Here is a 17,288-nt window from a genome sequence, read left to right as displayed (position 1 = left end):
TTGCAGGTGAAGGTGATGGCCTACCCATCTCACCATGATGATTCTCCAGCTTTGCATGATCCTGCTAGCTGTCTGGCAACCTATTCATCATAGATCTCTATGCTCCATGCATTGTACAATCTATTACTGGGGCATTTCACACATGGTCCAGCGCCGAGGGCCTTCTGGTGGTTCCCTCACTGCGGGAAGCCAAGTTACAGGGAACCAGGCAGAGGGCCTTCTCGGTAGTGGCGCCTGCCCTGTGGAACACCCTCCCACCAGATGTCAAAGAGAACAACTACCAGACTTTTAGAAGACATCTGAAGGCAGCCCTGTTTAGGGAAGCTTTTAATGTTTGATGCATTACTGTATTTTAATATTTTGTTGGAAGCCGCCCAGAGTGGCTGGGGAAGCCCAGCCAGATGGGCGGGGTATAAATAATATATTATTATTATTATTATTATTATTATTATTATTATTATTATTATTATTATGCAGAGGAAATCCTGAGCTTGCCACTGAGTCTGAACTCAGTGGGGGAGATTTAGCCTATCAGATTCCCTGGTGCCTATACCTGTATGATACCTGTGCTTTTTGCTTTGATACCTTACACTTAAGACATCTTTGGTGCACACCTAAGCAAAAATGGTAAAGCGTCTTAGTTCTCGGAAGGTCTTGCTTCATTGCTCATAGATCTTATTCTAATGTCTGCCCAGCTACTAGCACTTTGGTTTGAGGTGGAGAAACTATCCCTGGAAAAGATATATCACCCTTCCCACCAAGAGTACCTTGTGTCAGAGTTCAGCCAAGCCACACAGACTGCACCATCCGTGCTGGTCCTGCAGCACCAGTGGTCAACTGCATGTTCTAGAGCAGGGGTAGGTGGCCCAATCGCCTTCTAAATCTGGCCCATGGATGGTCTGGGAATCAGCGTGTTTTTACATGAGTAGAATGTGTCCTTTTATTTAAAATGCATCTCTGGGTTATTTGTGGGGCCTGCCTGGTGTTTTTACATGAGTAGAATGTTTGCTTTTATTTAAAATGCATCTCTGGGTTATTTCATCATCATCAAACCTTTTATTGGCATCACATACAAACATCCATAGCAAATCAATACAGAATTCCTGCCTTCCCAGTAACACAAAACATTTGTCTCTGGGTTACTTGTGGGGCATAGGAATTCGTTCATATTTTTCCCCCAAAATATAGTCCGGCCCACCACATGGTCTGAGGGATGGTGGACCGGCCCATGGCTGAAAAAGGTTGCTGACCCCTGTTCTAGAGAGTGGTCAGAACAGGATGAGGTGCCCTCCATTAATGTACCAGTGGACTCAAACATACTAAGAGCCACTTCACTTTCCAAAAATCAGTATTTTACAATAGAAAGTTGGAAAAATATTTGAAGCAGACATGAGAAATAGACTGTAGTTTATTTTAATTTCCATAGGGGTGTTTCCTTAAGCCGTTTCCCCTGCATTTCCCCCCATGTCAGAAGATTCCCCATTTATTCCAGCCAGAATGTCCATATGTGAGCTTCCTATCAGTATTAATTAGCCAGAATACACGGTAAAACAATTATCAGTTGAAATATGCAGTGTGTTCAGAATGGAAACTTATATCTTGGCAAAGGATGCTTAGGTATATCAGTAATTAACACATGTAAATATCTATGATAGGATCAGGGACCGATCGTAGCTCAGTGGTAGGGCACATGCCTTGCATGCAAAAGGTTGCAGGTTCAATCCCTGGGGCCTCCAGTTTAAAAAGGAGCAGGTAGCATGTGATGAGAAAGACCTCCGCCATGGTCTCTGGAGAGCTGTTCACAACTCCGAGAAGGCAATCCTGTGCTAGAGAAACAAACAGTATGATCAGGCAGGAGCCAGTTTCCTACATACCTGGCATTCCCAAGCAAAAATAATCTCACCTTTATTTCAGACGGTGGAGTTTTAAGCTACTTGCGTAGGTTCGTCAGATGTACATACTGATTTCTGCTTTGGAATTTGCAGTGACCAAGATCGTCTCCCACTTGTTGGTGGCAGAGCCGGAAAAGATTTATGCTATGCCTGACCCTACCATGCCGGAGAGTGACATAAAAGCTCTGACCACGCTCTGTGATTTGGCAGACAGAGAGCTGGTGGTGATCATTGGCTGGGCAAAGCACATCCCAGGTAAGAAGCTAAGGTTGGGGGGCAAAAAACGGTTGTAGCAACTTACCGTCATGGGCACTAGTTTATCCTTTTCAACAGGGAAGCTGCCATTGTCTGATGAGGAACTCTGAAATTTTGTGTGTAAAAAACCCCCCAAGATTTTGCAGCTTCAGTCCCCACATTTTGCAAATGGAATAAAAATGCAATGGGAATCTTTAACCTGTGAGCAGCCTTGGAGGGATGTACCTCTCTTGTTGCACATTACGAGAAACAACAAATTGAAGTGGGAATAGTACACACACACACACACACACACACACCTGTTTTTTGCTGCTCTTTTAACCATGCGAAGCAGCCTCAAGGAGAACCCGAGTTCAATAGAAAATAGAGGTTATGAGAGGACTCCTAGTTTACAACAGACTCCTCGCTTTCAATCAGAATTCCAATGCAGTTATTGATTTATTGGTGTAAATTAATGTATCTTTAGATGCTTGCGATTATCTTATAGCTTTAGCTGTGAACTGAGAAAACTCCGGCTGATGGGTACTTGGGAAAGGAGCTCAGTCTTTGGATACTGCTTCTCAGCAAATCTTAATCCCAGTGGTGCCCTTCTTGAAGGAGGCCTGTCATAACAGGGATTACCCCACTCACCGGCTGCACAATCTGCCAGGGCCTGATTCAGCACAAACAGTGTAATGCTGCTGATTAAGGAAACTCTGTCTGGATTGCTCCACTAACCCAGCAGCTGGGAAGAATTAGCAGGAAGGATAATAACAAACTACACCAGACGACAACTTGTTAATACTCAGGCCACCATCTCCATATTGATGAGGCCCCTTCCTGCAAGAACATTTGTGAGGTCAGTGTACTTTCCCATTTTTAGTGCACAATCCAAACAGTTGTTGACTAGGTAGAGCTGCTGTTGTGGAGATACCACATTTTCCAAGCAGGTGAGATATAATCACACTTTCGTTTCTGTCTGTTTGTCTAGAAAGATGTGGAGCATTGCCCCCCCCCAGTAGTACATTTGTTACTTGCCTGATTACAGTGCAAATTGTGGTTGCATTTCACTGGAGAGCACTTGATCACATCCTGCCCCATTACTTCTCAAAGCAAAGTGTGCCGATGTACCATTTTGTGGAATCCTTTCCCATTGTTTTGAAATTTTGCAATGGAAAAGTCCACAAAGTTGCTCCTCACAGACAAACCCAAAGCTAATTCAAATGGGGTGTGTGAATTAATAGCTAAATAATACTCAGTGTGAACAGGCCCAGAGTGAGTTGACAGCATGATAGAAAAGGAAGAATGATCTAAGGGTAACAATATAGTTAGGTCCGAAGTTTCTGAATAATAAGGCAATATGTTGATTTCGTCCAATGAAATCTCTGAAAGCTGTGAGTATGTGTGTACATGTACACAACTTTCAGGTTTGCATTAATTCCTAAACTTGCCTCAGACAAACAACTGTGTAAGGACCCTCTCAGTGGTGTCAGCACATGGGTCCAATTAAGCTTGAAGCCACTCTTCAGCAATTGGGGGGGGGGGATACATTTTAATAGTGTTCAGCAAATATTATTACTTCCCTACCAAGGCTGTCTTCCCCTCTGAACAGGACTCCCCTTTCTTCCTGCTTCACACCCAGCCCTTGCATTAATCACCTGTACCTTGGTTCCCCATCACTGTGTCTCCCTGCAGGAAGAGGAGACCTGTTGAGGGGTGATGACAGGGGCTCTTTGGGTGACTGTTTTGCTGCTGCTCTTGCTGGGAAGACGAGAGCTTCGCACAGGATGAAATATGGCTAGTGGAGTGACAGCAGCTGTGTCTAGAGTGGCCTCAGATCCTATAATTACATCTCTCTTTATTACAGCTGCTAATGGCCCTCCAGGATGACAGAGATGGTAATAAATTAACAGATTATGAACTCCACTTGCCACAAATTATGTGTTTTCTCTCTCTCTTCTCTCTCTCCCCCTCTCTCCAAAGATTCTGGTAGCTCCTGCTGCCAAATGTCTAAAAAAGAATAGGTTTCTACACCCATGGGTACAAATACTACAGGTTTCAGAGGGAATCTGTGAAGTTCAGTTGGGATACTGCCAAGAGGAGCTTATGCATGCTTCTCTGTAAGAAAGGATGAAGTAATGTGCTTTATTTGTAGCAATGTGGCACATGCAACAATTTTCTAATACATGGATGAGGAGGAACCTGTGGCCTCCAGCCAAGATGGCCAATGGTGAAGACTGAATGATGGGTGTTGTAGTCCAGCAACATCAGGAGAACTTCAGATTCCCCACCCTTGTTCTCACAGGACAGATTCCATGTTTCTGGAATGTGTGCCTGATGGAGCTGGAAAGTTAGCCACTCCAGCCATCATTTGGATCAGTTCTCAGATGCCTCCAAACAGGGCATGATAGAGATACTAGCCATCTCCATTTTAGTTTAGAGCCATAGATTTATAGGTCTATATATTCTGGTGTGTTTAATTTTTTTATTTTTAAGAAAGATGCATAAGCTGGTGGCCATCACCATAAACTGGTTATGCATGCATTTAAAAAAATGACCCGAGCCTAGAGCTAATCATTTTCACTGGGTGACCTCAGATATGTCCCATTTGACATCTTTTTCTAAACACAACAGATCATCCAAATATTCCTTTCTTATAGGGAGGATGCTCTAACCCTCTGGCCATTTTAGCTGCCTTATTCTATCCCTCTTCCAATTCTATGGTGCCTTTTTGAAAAAGGGTAACCAATCTGCATGCAGTATTGTAAGCCCATTTACACCACAGATTTATATAATAGCATTATTGTAGCAATCATTTTATTTTCAGCTCCTTTAATTCTCATCCACTCATTCTTCCTAACACAGGATTTGCCTTTTTCACTCCCACAGTACACTGATTTGACCTTTTTTTCAGTGAGCTTTCCACTACTAGTCCAAGATCTTTTCCCTGAGTGGTACAGCTCCTTCACAAGTAGTTATTCTGTTGGCATTCTTATAGTTTGTTGTGGTTTAAACCATCTTGAATAACTGGTGTCAACCACAGACTTAGGTTTATCTTGATTCCAGATAATTTATTACCAACTTTAAAGCACTGGTTCAAAGAGTGCTGAGTCAGAATTGAAACCCCATGAATTCATAGCCCTCCTTGTGGTTTATGAAAGAACCCACCCTGTTGGTGATGCTGAGGGAAAGAGCTGTGAACCTATCAGCGAGCCTCAGCCAACACGTGGGTCTGATGGGCATTGTGGTCCAAAACACCTTCAGGACACCAGATTGGGGGACGTTGATCTCAGCACTTCGGTGCTTTCATTGTTTGCTCACAGTCTGGTATCCGCAGCGGGCATAGCATTTTCTTGCACAGCATGTGATCTGCTCTCTGCTCAGATGCATTAGGAATCCCACTGTTTAATTCCCTCTGTTGTAAAAGAGAAGATTTTGATGCCAGCCCCCTATAGAACACCTTGCATTAGCCAGTTGGATATCAAGGAGATGCAACATGAATGACAGCTATCAGGTCTGAATCTGACAAAGAGGATTTCACCATCCTCTCTGGACAGAGTTGGTGAGAAAGTGCTCTTGCTTCGTCCCGGAGACGCAGCTACAGTTTTGAGCACAATGCTCAGGATGTGAACTTGGAGTGGCAGGGTGTTCTTTGCCCATTATAGAAGTGTGTCTACACTTGGTAGGGATCTACTATCAACAGTTCTCTGTTTCACGTACCTGTGTGAAACACATTTTCAAGTGTGTGTTTGTCACATTCACGCTGCACACTTTAGGCATACACTTAAAATTCCTAGTGTAATGAGTGAAGAGGCCCTGAGATACCAGATCAAATACCTCATGCACTGCTTGTTCTGTGTGGTTGGGATGTTTAATCCCTTACACTGTTTCAAATGATGTGTGCTTGTCTGGCTCAGAAAAGATTGAACTTTTTCTGTAACTGCTAAACTGGCTGGATTATTATTTCGTTTTGATGGTTCTTGGTTATGGAATGGAAGCGCCTTCCTCCATTAGGACATCGTCAAGCATAAATGAACTGACCGTAATAAGTCAGTGCGATGAATAGCTTACAGGTCTCCAGCAGAACTTCTGAGCATAGTTTTCTTGCTACATAAATGTGGATTAGCAACAGAAGAGCACAGCTCCCTTGCTAAAAGGGCAGCTTGTTGTTATTCAGACATATACAGGGCAAAGCACTGGGTTGTGGTCAGCAATGCACTGCAGCCTGGTTGTCTAGCCTAGCTCCTTTCCATCTTCAGACTCGCCAAGAAGGGTTGGTTTTGCAGCTCATGTCCCTGATGTCCCAGCCTCCTCTTCAGCTGTCCTCTTATTTCTTCTGGCACTCCTCCCCAGTGCTTTATCGATCTCTCCCTCCTACCCATCAGGCCTCACAAACGCACACACAACACGTGACAGCTGATTGGTATCTGTTAATTAATGTGGCCTGTCGCCTCTTTTCTATTCAGTGGCCTGATAAGGGAAATTGGATGTCCAAGGACTGCCGTGCCATTATCACCCCTTACCTCCTCTGGCAACACAAACACAAAACATGGTGTAGTGATAAATAAATACCACTAACCCATCCCTCTGCCCTCACTTCCTTGGGCTGAGATAGCTGAGACAGAAAAATGGAACTCCCGACCAGTCAATACAGCAATCACCAGCTCTTTTGTTAATTGCCAAGTTGATAACAAGAGAAATCAAATGATCCTTGCAGTGACTGGCTCCCTTGGCCCAGATGCAGGCGCACGGGTACCAGAGCAAAGGACTCTGGGAATAAAGGCATCCTGCTGAGCGTAAATCACAGCTAGAGGGACTGGAGCATCTGTGAGTCAAAGGTTAATGAGCTTAGGAAGAACTGTGGGGCAGCAGTGAAGCAGTTGCACAAAAAGAAGAAAAGGGAACCAGAATGATCTCTTACAACACTTGGCAAGAAACTCCCTGTTTGTTACTAGGAACAGATGAATCTGTCAATGTCATGTTCTAAATTTTCCAATCTCAAATTTGGTTTGCATCAGTTTGCGAACCTTTAAAAACTCAAACACATTTTGGGGTACACTTATCCTAATATATCAGTTTTTGCAAGCAGTATACACATTTTTGCAAGAGCCTAATATAAGGCATTGTTGTGTGTTATTTCTGCTCACATGCACAGTTTTGTGCTTAGTTTTCCCTAAAATATGTTTGGTGAGAACTGCATCACAAAATTTGTTGAAGAGTGAGTTATAAGGATAACTGCATTTCGATTTGCATATTGGTTTGGAAAGTATGGTGTTATCTAGGTTCACATTAAGCCAAATGAACAAAATGAATTTCTCCCCCATTCCTGGTTGTAACCAAGGTATGAAAATAAACCACTCTTTGTGGAAGGAGCAGGCAGACTTTGGGCTAGGTTGAGTCTCCATGCTTTCTTTATATATAGGATGTGTATGTGTTGTGACAGACTAGGAAGAGTCAGGAAATACTGAGAAGAAGCTCAGTTGTCAGTAGTGTTTCTACTCTCATCCTCTCCCTCCCTCAGCAAGAACAGTTCCCCCCATTTCTTCAGGACTCTTGTGTGAGTCTGCTAATTTTGAAAGAGCATCTCAAGAGTGAAAATGGAAAATTTCATCATGCAAAAGTGAGATGTCCATGACATTCTTGTGAGTAAAGTTGCAACAGAGGGAAATTTATACCTGTGTCTGTTTGTGAGTCATATAGTCATATGCCAAACTACTCCCAGTGTCTTACTCATGTCTGAATCACTTGTAGACAGACATTTGTCCTTGGCACATTAAGAAATTTGTGATATAGGAAGTGGCCTTTTCTTACACTTATGTTTCACACAGAAACAAAGCCCATCTCCTTGCCTCCTTTCCCACACTAGCTGTGATGCCTGTTTTCATTTTTCCAGTGTGGACTGTATGTTATTCATCTCCCAGATTCCTTCTGACTTTTCCAGTTTTGAGAGCAGGTGGGCAGGCTAGGTGGCTCTGCCTCCAGATGAACCATGATCTCCAGATCCCCAGTTTTCACGTAAAAAAAAAAGGAAGTGAGAGAGTACATTTCTAGTACTTGCGGAATCTGAGTTATAAGGCAAAACATACAGGAACTATTCTTTTTATTTTTTTGTGAGAAACTAGCCAGGCCCCCATTTAGTATGTACTTTGCCTTCCCACCACCACCTAGAAAAATTCCTGCCAACACTCATGATCTTACTATGCAGTTTTCAAGCACAGCATTCCTCTGTTGTGGGGATCTCAATAAATACTACTAATTCTAATTTGTTCAGTTCTCATTCATGGCTTTTCATTGTCTGGTCTGCCTGGTACCCAAATTGGTGTTCATGTCAGAATAGGTGCTGTTTGTTCCTGTGGGTCCTAAGATAACATTAATGATCCTCTGGTTGGTGGAGGCAATGTTATAAAACTGTATTGAGTTCCATTGTTAAGAAAAATTGACTTGGATCTTAACTTTTTTTCTGTAAAGGGAATGAGCTTCTGTTTTTGGAAGGGAGTTGCACTCATGGAGGGGGTCCTTCTGTTCGCAGCCTGAATGGACTTAATGTATTGTGAATGGACTTTTTTGATTAAATGCTACAAAGCTTGTTGGTGTGATGTATAAGCAAGCCTAACATTAATAGCCAGGCACATGGCAGTATTTAATGCTATTCTATGGCAGGAAGTGTGAAAACACATCCACAGTTCTACATTTATTTGTTTATAGTATACATGGAGAGCACTTATTTGTTTATAGTATACATGGTTTTTTAGGCAGCTGTTCCACCTAAATTACATAGATCAGTCCTTTTAAATAAAACACCTGAGTCTTTACTCTTTCTTTCAATCATGTGTGCAGCTTCCAAAGGAAATGGGAAGCTTTGGTATGTGGCAAGCTGAAGGTGATTCCAAATGGGATTGTGTGAATAAAAGTATTCCATTACAAAATCCATGTGTGTCATGGAATGGTTAAAATCACCCAAACTACATAGGACAGGCATAGCCAAACGTGGCCCTCTAGATGTTTTGGGATTACAACTCCTATCATCCCTAGCTAACAGGACCAGTGGTCAGGGATGATGGGAATTGTAGTCCCAAAACATCTGGAGGGCCAAGTTTGGCCATGCCTGACATAGGAAGTGGCTTACCATGTGGAACTGCAAATGTGGCACACCTGTGAGTGAAATGATTGAAAGTTTCATTTCTTCTTTTTTTAGCACTTGGTCAAAGGTGCATTTTTTTTTACCTTGAACTGTGGTTAAATGTTTATGGCCAAGGGCTCTCCACGGGAATATTGAGGTTTCCATCACTGGGTGACCTAACAGAGTCCCTGCCAGATTTCTAAGCTTCAGGGCTTGGAGCAGGCAGTGCTAAAACATCGTCTCCTACCTGTGTATGTAAGCTGACTTGCTCTTCTTGCCCTGCCAGGCTTTTCTAATCTTTCCCTGGGGGACCAGATGAGCCTATTGCAGAGTGCATGGATGGAGATACTCATCCTGGGTATCGTCTACCGCTCGTTACCCTATGAGGATAAATTGGTCTATGCTGAAGATTACATCATGGATGAGGAACATTCTCGCTTGACGGGCCTGCTGGAGCTCTACCTGGCCATCCTGCAGCTTGTACGCAGGTATAAGAAGCTGAAGGTGGAGAAGGAAGAGTTTGTGACACTCAAGGCCTTGGCTCTTGCCAATTCAGGTAAGGTTACCATCTGGGATGGACATGAGAATCTGGCCACCATCGCCCATGAAAGACATTGGGTTCATGAGCTTTACGTGTGGTCCAAATGGGGACTTTCTAGACAACTAGAGTGAGATAACATTCCTTTATGATTCCTTTGGTTCAGTCTGACGGTGGTCGAGGTAGAAAGGATGTTCTGAGCACCTCCTTTAGTTTTTATATCCCTCTAGTTGTCGAAACAGCTTCCAGATCACTGGGTCGTAGCAATTTCATATTTAACCAGCATTGTGGTTTGTTTCACTTCATTTTTTACTAACTCCAATGCTACCTTGATCTTGGAAAACTGCCACTGTGATACAGAGCCAGTGCTTGAACCTGGCTTGAGGCAGCTGCACATTGTAGAGAGGCCTATCTAAAAACATTCCATCATGAAAAATAGATACATTAAAAACAGGCCCCCCCCCATGCCTCAACACTGAAAATTGCGTTAGAAAGAACCATAAGAACCATAAGAACCATAAAATACAAGAACCCATAACTTACAGTGCAATCCTAAACATGTCTACTCAGAAGTCCTAGAAAATGCAATGGGATTTACTCCCAGGTAAGTGGAGTTAGATTGCAGCCACTAACAGTAATAGAATCAAAGGCTTGTAGACAAAGAAAGGTTCTCAAATGCTGGTGGAATATGTGTTAACCTCCAGGGCAGGAAGTTCCATCTAGAAGGTGGTGCATGCCACGGAAAAGGCTGCCTCTCACACGACAGAGATATGCATAAGAAAGGTGCATCAGCTCTTCTTAAAGGACAGGCAGATTTGCCCTCTCACTTTTTCGCTGGTTTGTTTGTTTTGCCTTGTCTCTTTGCAGATTCGATGCACATAGAGGACATGGATGCAGTGCAGAAACTCCAAGACCTTCTCCACGAAGCTCTCCAGGATTACGAGCTGAGCCAGCGTCATGAGGAACCACGCCGTGCGGGGAAGCTGCTGCTCACCCTTCCCCTCCTGCGGCAAACAGCTGCCAAGGCCGTGCAGCACTTCTATAGCATCAAACTGCAGGGCAAGGTCCCCATGCACAAACTCTTCCTAGAAATGCTGGAAGCCAAGGTCTGACAGGGCCCAGGAAGCAAACTGGAAGCCAAGGTTGCGGCCATGGAGCTAACCAAACAGAGGTGGCAGCTGGCTTTTATCTCCAATCATTTATTATGGAAGAATTATTTAACATCCATCTGGCAGCCACGCCAGTCTGTACATCCATCTGAAGATTATTGTGTACAGAGAAGGAAACTCTTTTAATCAACATCACTCTTCCCCCCCCCTCCTTTCTTTCTTTCTGGAAAATTATAGAACAAGCTCTTGCACTTGCAGAGGGAGCCAAAGGGAGTCTGGAGCCCCTAAGAGTGATGCTGTTTGCACTATCCAGGGCAGCCCATTCCCATCTTCTTTGTCCTAAGAGAAGGGGTGTGGGGACTGAAGCAGAAAATGGTGAAAAATAAGAGTTTGTAACATTCATAGCATGGTGGCGTGAGAGGAGATTAAAAAATATATCTGGGCGTCAGTGGGTCCGCAGCTTGACCCCTTTCCTCAATGCTGTGGTCCATGTGATGGTGGTCTGTTTGGGGAGGAGCATCATGGGATCTCTTAAGTCGAGAATGGCTGCCTCCTGTGCTCAAGCTACACAGAAAACATGTACATAGAGGCCCTCCTTACTGGGAAGGACAGGCCTGACCGTGTAAGATATCCTGTGATATTGTACAGCATATTTGCACCTGGCTTTCCCCTATCCACGTGCAATCATAACATTCCCGGTGGTGGTTACTAGAGAAGCTGGAGACATGTCCTTGAGAGAGAAAGAGAGAGAAGATCTTGTTGTGTGAGAACATGCAGAGGGAAGTAGCTGGATACTTTCTGTTGTTGTTCCAAGGCTATAGTCACTCAGTCATCCCTTCATCCTCCTAGACGTGGTGCTATTTAAAAAGAAAAAGAAAACCCTCTACCTCCTTTCCTTCTTTCTCCACATGGCCCGAGGTCACTGGAATCACAGGAAGTGGGCCAAAATAAATAAAAGTTATCCCAAACCAGGGCATTTCCCAGTCTTTCCTCACCAATAGATTTCAAGCTCCAAATCCAAATATTGGATACGTTCCCTGAGAGGTAGGGGAGAAGAAGAATTAGAAGAACTCACCTGCTGGGCTTGCGCCATGTTAAGAGAACTAAAACAACCCAGGGGAGATACTTAATTTTTGCCTCCGCATTCCTTTCCCACTGTGGCAACTCTCTCATTGAGGTCAGTTGTTTGAATCCAGCTTGAATGTAGCTGAAGGAAGGCAAGGGTAGCAAGACTTATATTTGAGCCAAAACCTGTTTTGAATGGCAGGCTTGAAGTGATAAGTAAGAGAGTGCCTCTGAGAATTGGAAGTGCTTCTCCCTCCCCAGCAAGGGATTGGGGAGGTAAGGTTTTTAGGTTATATTTATAAAAATAATGGCTTCCAAGTTAGCTAGGCCCCTGCCAACCCTCTTTTCAGAGATTAATTACTTTTCTTCTCATCAGTCCCACAGAGCCACAAGTCCAGATGGCTTTGACTGATTTGTGGCTTTTCAGGAGGGTGATGTGTTTGTGTGTCTGTTTTCACGGTTATTTTGGGATCCAGCAGTGAGTTCAAGAGTTAAACCCACTGTTGCAGAAGCAGCATTGAAGCCAAGATGACCATACAAGTGAATTTTACTTCCAAAGGGAGTGGTCAAAACAACATGTGAAAATAGGTCTAACCAAAGCAATAAAAGGTATAGATGGCAAAAATATATATATCATTTGCCAAGTGAGGGCTGGGCAGTGTCCTGTCTGCTTCCTGAGGTAAATCAGAACAGAGGCCTCAACTTCTTTACTTTGTACCAATTCACTTTGCTGCTTCATCCAGATGCTAATCCAAAGGTCCTCTTTTTTGAAGAGGGAAAAAGTGGGTAGGGAGGGAGCCAGCAGATTGCTAAACTGGTCTTCCATGACTATGAAGGATGCGACAGAAATAAACACAGTAATCATGCAGCTCCCTTCGGATGCCTGCGGTTGGCAACTGATTTGGGGGCTGGACCATACTTACAATCTCCTGACAGTTTTGTTTTTGGATGACAAACAGCTCCAGTTTTCTGCTCAAAATGGCTCCCTGCTTCTTTTCCATCCATGGGGGAAAGTATTTTGATGGGTGCTCCTTTTCTCAGAGTAGCCTTCCTCTCTCCCCAGCTTTCTTTATCCTACTAACAGTCATTGTCATTCTTCTCCAAAATAGCCATCACATGTAGGGCACAACAGTAGCTCACTGGCAGAGCGCAGAAGGTCCTGAGTTCCTTTATTGGCATCTCTGTTGAAAAGGATCAGATCACAGGTGATGGGGAAGGCCCCCAGCTTAGACCCTAGAGACCCACTGCACATCAAAGTAGATAATATTGGGCTACAGGCAAATAGACCTGAATTTGCACAAGACTTCCTATGTTCCTGTGTCTCTCCTTTGCAAAGCATGGTTGCGGGATTTCTCTGCTAAAGGCCAGAGAAAGAGTTCCTGGCACTACAGGCCTCAATCATGGGTCCTTATTGGGAGGAGCATTTTCATGCTCATTTAAAGCAGCCTTCCTTCATTGCCACTTTGGGGCAGTAAACAAGTGAAGACTCAGTAAACGCAATAAACGCGGGAACAAATACTTCTTGTTCCCATGTTTGTAAAACTACCACTTTGTTCATTTGCAAATAGCCTAAGGTCATCTTATGTTGCTGGAGCATAAAATCACTGCCTTGCTGGGTTACACCCAGGGTCCATTTAGTACAGTCTTTTGTCTCCAATTGTGGCCATTCTGGTAAGCTCTCAAGCAGGGCATTGCCCACACCTCTGCATAATCAAGGATATATTGTACCAGTGTTTATTTTTTCTAAAGTCAGAGGCAATGTGGAGCCTGCTTGTCCATGACTCACTGCACCCTTTTTGGTTCAGAGATATAGCTGCATCACTCTCAACCAACATTCCCCAATCTGATGCCGTCCAGATGATTTTTGCGTTTCCAACTCCCATCAGCCCCAGCTAGAATGGCCAGTTGTCAGGGAGGATGGGAATTGTAATCCAAAACATCTGAATGGCACCAGGTTGAAGAAGACTGGTGAAAACTAAGTGAAGACCACATAACCTTCAGTAATGTTGAAGATGGTTTAATCTTAGGAATATAGGGTTGTCATGGTCCTGCCAGTGCAAGGATTGCTAGTTGCACAATGGGACTTCTCCACTCTCCTCTGACCACCAGTCCCCTAAATCTCTTCCAGGGGTTCTCCCAACCCTTCAAAGCAGATTTGGGGAGGTTGCAGGGTGCAAGGAGGGGGAGGAGAGGGGGGGAGTCTCACTGTGCAAGTGGAAATCCACGTGGAGGTGGAAGGCATTGTGTGGATACTGTCCATAATCGTAGAGGGGGCTGAGACAACATATTCCAAATTAATTTAATAGAACATACATCTGAGGAAGACAGTAGCAATCAACCAGAGCAGCAACTTGGTAATGCTTTAGATCTTATAGGGAGAGTGGATAGCGCAGACCAGCTTCAGATTTTAGCAATATGGGGACAGCTCTGGTTCCATGCCTTTGGAACTAGGAGAAAGTGTGTGTGTGTGTGTGTGTGTGTGTGTGTGTGTGTGTGTGTGTGTGTGTGCAAGCATGCACTAAGCAATTATCCGGTCCTGCACATAGGAGTCAAATATTTTGTAAGGTACGAACTACTGATACAAGAATGATTCTGACAACTGCAAACCCTCAGACAATAGTAGCTTCCATGGAGTAGGTAATGAAGTCCCCAAGTGCTAACCCTGGGATTAGTTTAGGGCAAGGCATGCAGGTAAGTGCCTTCACTAGAATAGAAGCATGACATCTGTCAACCTCTCCCTTTCCAGGAAGCTGTGTCACCCTACTTCTGTGCCTACCTGTAACCTGCAGTGTACTCTCTCCTTCCCAAAGCTTCACATAGGTCACTGTCATCTGCTCTGAAATACAACCCTCCCTATGAGCCATGGAGGCAACAAATGCTGCTTGCATTCACATTCCTTTCTGGGGTCTCTGGCCTTTAGTGCAACCAGCAAGCAAACACCCAAGTTGATGGGAATCATTTCAGATCAATGGTGCGATACCCACCACCCCTTGCACCTGAGGAAAAGGCGGGCATTATTTTGAAAATATGAAGAAACTGCAAAACCACAACCCAACAGTATTGTTCATGCCAAATAAGGGGCGTTATTTTCTTCTCTCTTCATAACCAGACTGACTCATGTGTTCAGAAATGTCGAACACGTATTTTGAAACCATGCTAAAGCAGCTGTCAAAAAAGGAAGGAAAGAAACCCTAAGAATGTATGTGGCTGAGGTTTTTTGGCCAGTCATGTGGTCCAAAGCCAGTCCTGCTCTGGTGACTTGATGGTTAAGAGAAGCCAAAAACAAGCAAAGGGGAAAAGATGGGAAAGCCTGTGCAAAACTATGCAGGGTGTCATAGTACAAGAGTGAAATAAAACAGTAACTACTCAACTATTATCTGCTCCTGAAAGAAAGAAAAAAACTCAAATAACTAATTAAATAAATCGTATTCTTGTGGTACAGGTCATTTCGAACAAACTGAGAAATAAAACAAATGTACAAACAAATCCTGTTGAGGTTGCATTTATTGAGTATTCTGAATCATCACTTCACCTTATCACACAGAGAGATTTGCTTTACACTATGGTACATCCAGGTACAGTGGTACCTCAGGTTACAGACGCTTCAGGTTACAGACTCTGCTAACCCAGAAATAGTACCTCGGGTTAAGAACTTTACTTCAGGATGAGAACAGAAACCATGTGGCAGTGGCGCGGCAGCAGCAGGAGGCCCCATTAGTTAAAGTGGTACCTCAGGTTAAGAACAGTTTCAGCTTAAGAACAGACCTCCAGAACGAATTAAGTTCTTAACCCGAGATACCACTGTATTCATATTGTGGGTTGAAATAAACACATCGGAAAGGGAGCAAGAATGTGTGTACTACCTTTCTTCCCCCATCCTTGTCGCTCTTTAGAATTTGGGGGCAATCCTCTGAAGTGGGGAGCCTCCCCTTCCATTTTAACTTTGTCTAGTCCACAGATGCTTCCACACTAACCCTTTTCTATGCAATTGCTCTCCTTTGTTCACCCACTTTTTATAGTCAAAACAAAACAAATTCCTTCCAGTAGCACCTTAAAGACCAACTAAGTCAGTTCTTGGTATGAGCTTTCGTGTGCATGCACACTTCTTCAGATACTTTCAGTGTGCATGCACACGAAAGCTCATACCAAGAACTAACTTAGTTGGTCTTTAAGGTGCTACTGGAAGGATTTTTTTTATTTTGTTTTGACCATGGCAGACCAACACGGCTACCTATCTGTAACTGGCACTTTTTATAGAACATCCATATTTTTTTTCCCAATCACTTGCTTTCTGTGCTGCCCTCCCATGTTTTTCCAGACATGATTTGTGATTGTTTTAAAATATTAAAATAGAATTGGAGATTGAGGCTGTTCAATGTGGACCAAAGAAGCAGTACTAATGTTTTTCAAGGCTCCCGTGCCTGTAAACAAATCACTTCCTCTTTGTATGGTCAGCTGACTTTATTGCTTCCTGTTGACCCTAGCTGGGTGACTTGTAATTTCCCCTTGAATAGCCTCTCTGCAAATTGCTCCACGTCAGAACTGCCCCCCCCCCGCCCCCGGTTATGTGCTTAATTACTGGTTTCCTATTTTCCCCATTACTTTTTTTAAATGGAAAAAAAGAAAAATTAAATTAAGAAAAAAGATATGAGGAAATCAGTAACCAAAAGCAAAGGCCACTCCCTTATGGGAGAATAAATTAACATGGGGCAATTCATAGAGCACCTATTGAAGGAGACATTACTTAGTAATTGTCCCACTGGGAGCAATAAGAAAACAATAAAACCAGCTAAACCTGCAAGCAATAAACCTGAAGTAGCCAGGTAAGTGGCTGAGAGCAGCTTATTTGTGAGAAGATATTATAGAACCATCTTCGGCCATATGAAAGGGCACAGCTAAAGCTGTATGGAACCCTAATTTTAATTCTGCTTCCTGCTACTTGCAAAACAAGCAATGTCTTAACAGCACTGAAGAGCTCTTGTGTAGAAGCACCCCAAACATGAATTTTGTTAGTACAGCAGTGCATAATCATCTCCTGGAAATGATGCTTAGGTTTTATCCCAAACACCCAAGCTCTTTTTTTGGAGGAAAAATAAAAAGGAACATGCTCTTGAGGTTTTTCAGAGGAAGATGACAGAACCACCCAGAGAAAAGGAGCAGTTGTCTTCAGCGATGGAATCCAAACATATGGCCTTGTAGCACCCTGCTTGTGGTTAACGCTTAGCTGGAATGAAATATTCAACGCAGCAATAGAGAAATTAAAATAGTAATTTATTTGTCAGACAAATAAATAAGAGGCACAGTGGTACATGGTTACCAAGCTCTGGCCT

At 43.5% G+C, this 17,288-nt stretch overlaps 1 protein-coding gene across 3 annotated transcripts in view; it reads left to right on the top strand.

The window, feature by feature from the left end:
• The window catches only part of ESRRB (estrogen related receptor beta), a 163,882-nt gene extending 148,468 nt beyond the window's left edge, over positions 1-15,414 (top strand). For all 3 annotated transcript variants that reach the window (XM_081863527.1, XM_081863528.1, XM_081863526.1), the window contains 3 exons: positions 1,986-2,147; positions 9,533-9,802; positions 10,652-15,414. In XM_081863527.1, coding sequence (XP_081719653.1) covers positions 1,986-2,147; positions 9,533-9,802; positions 10,652-10,896 — 677 coding nt within the window. In that variant the 3' untranslated portion in view covers positions 10,897-15,414. The remainder of the gene's footprint in view (positions 1-1,985; positions 2,148-9,532; positions 9,803-10,651) is intronic.
• The last annotated feature ends 1,874 nt before the right edge of the window (positions 15,415-17,288 follow it).

Source organism: Podarcis erhardii, assembly GCF_964252035.2.
Source record: "Podarcis erhardii genome assembly, chromosome: 1".
Taxonomy (NCBI): domain Eukaryota; kingdom Metazoa; phylum Chordata; class Lepidosauria; order Squamata; family Lacertidae; genus Podarcis; species Podarcis erhardii.
This window is presented reverse-complemented; position numbering and strand designations above follow the sequence as displayed.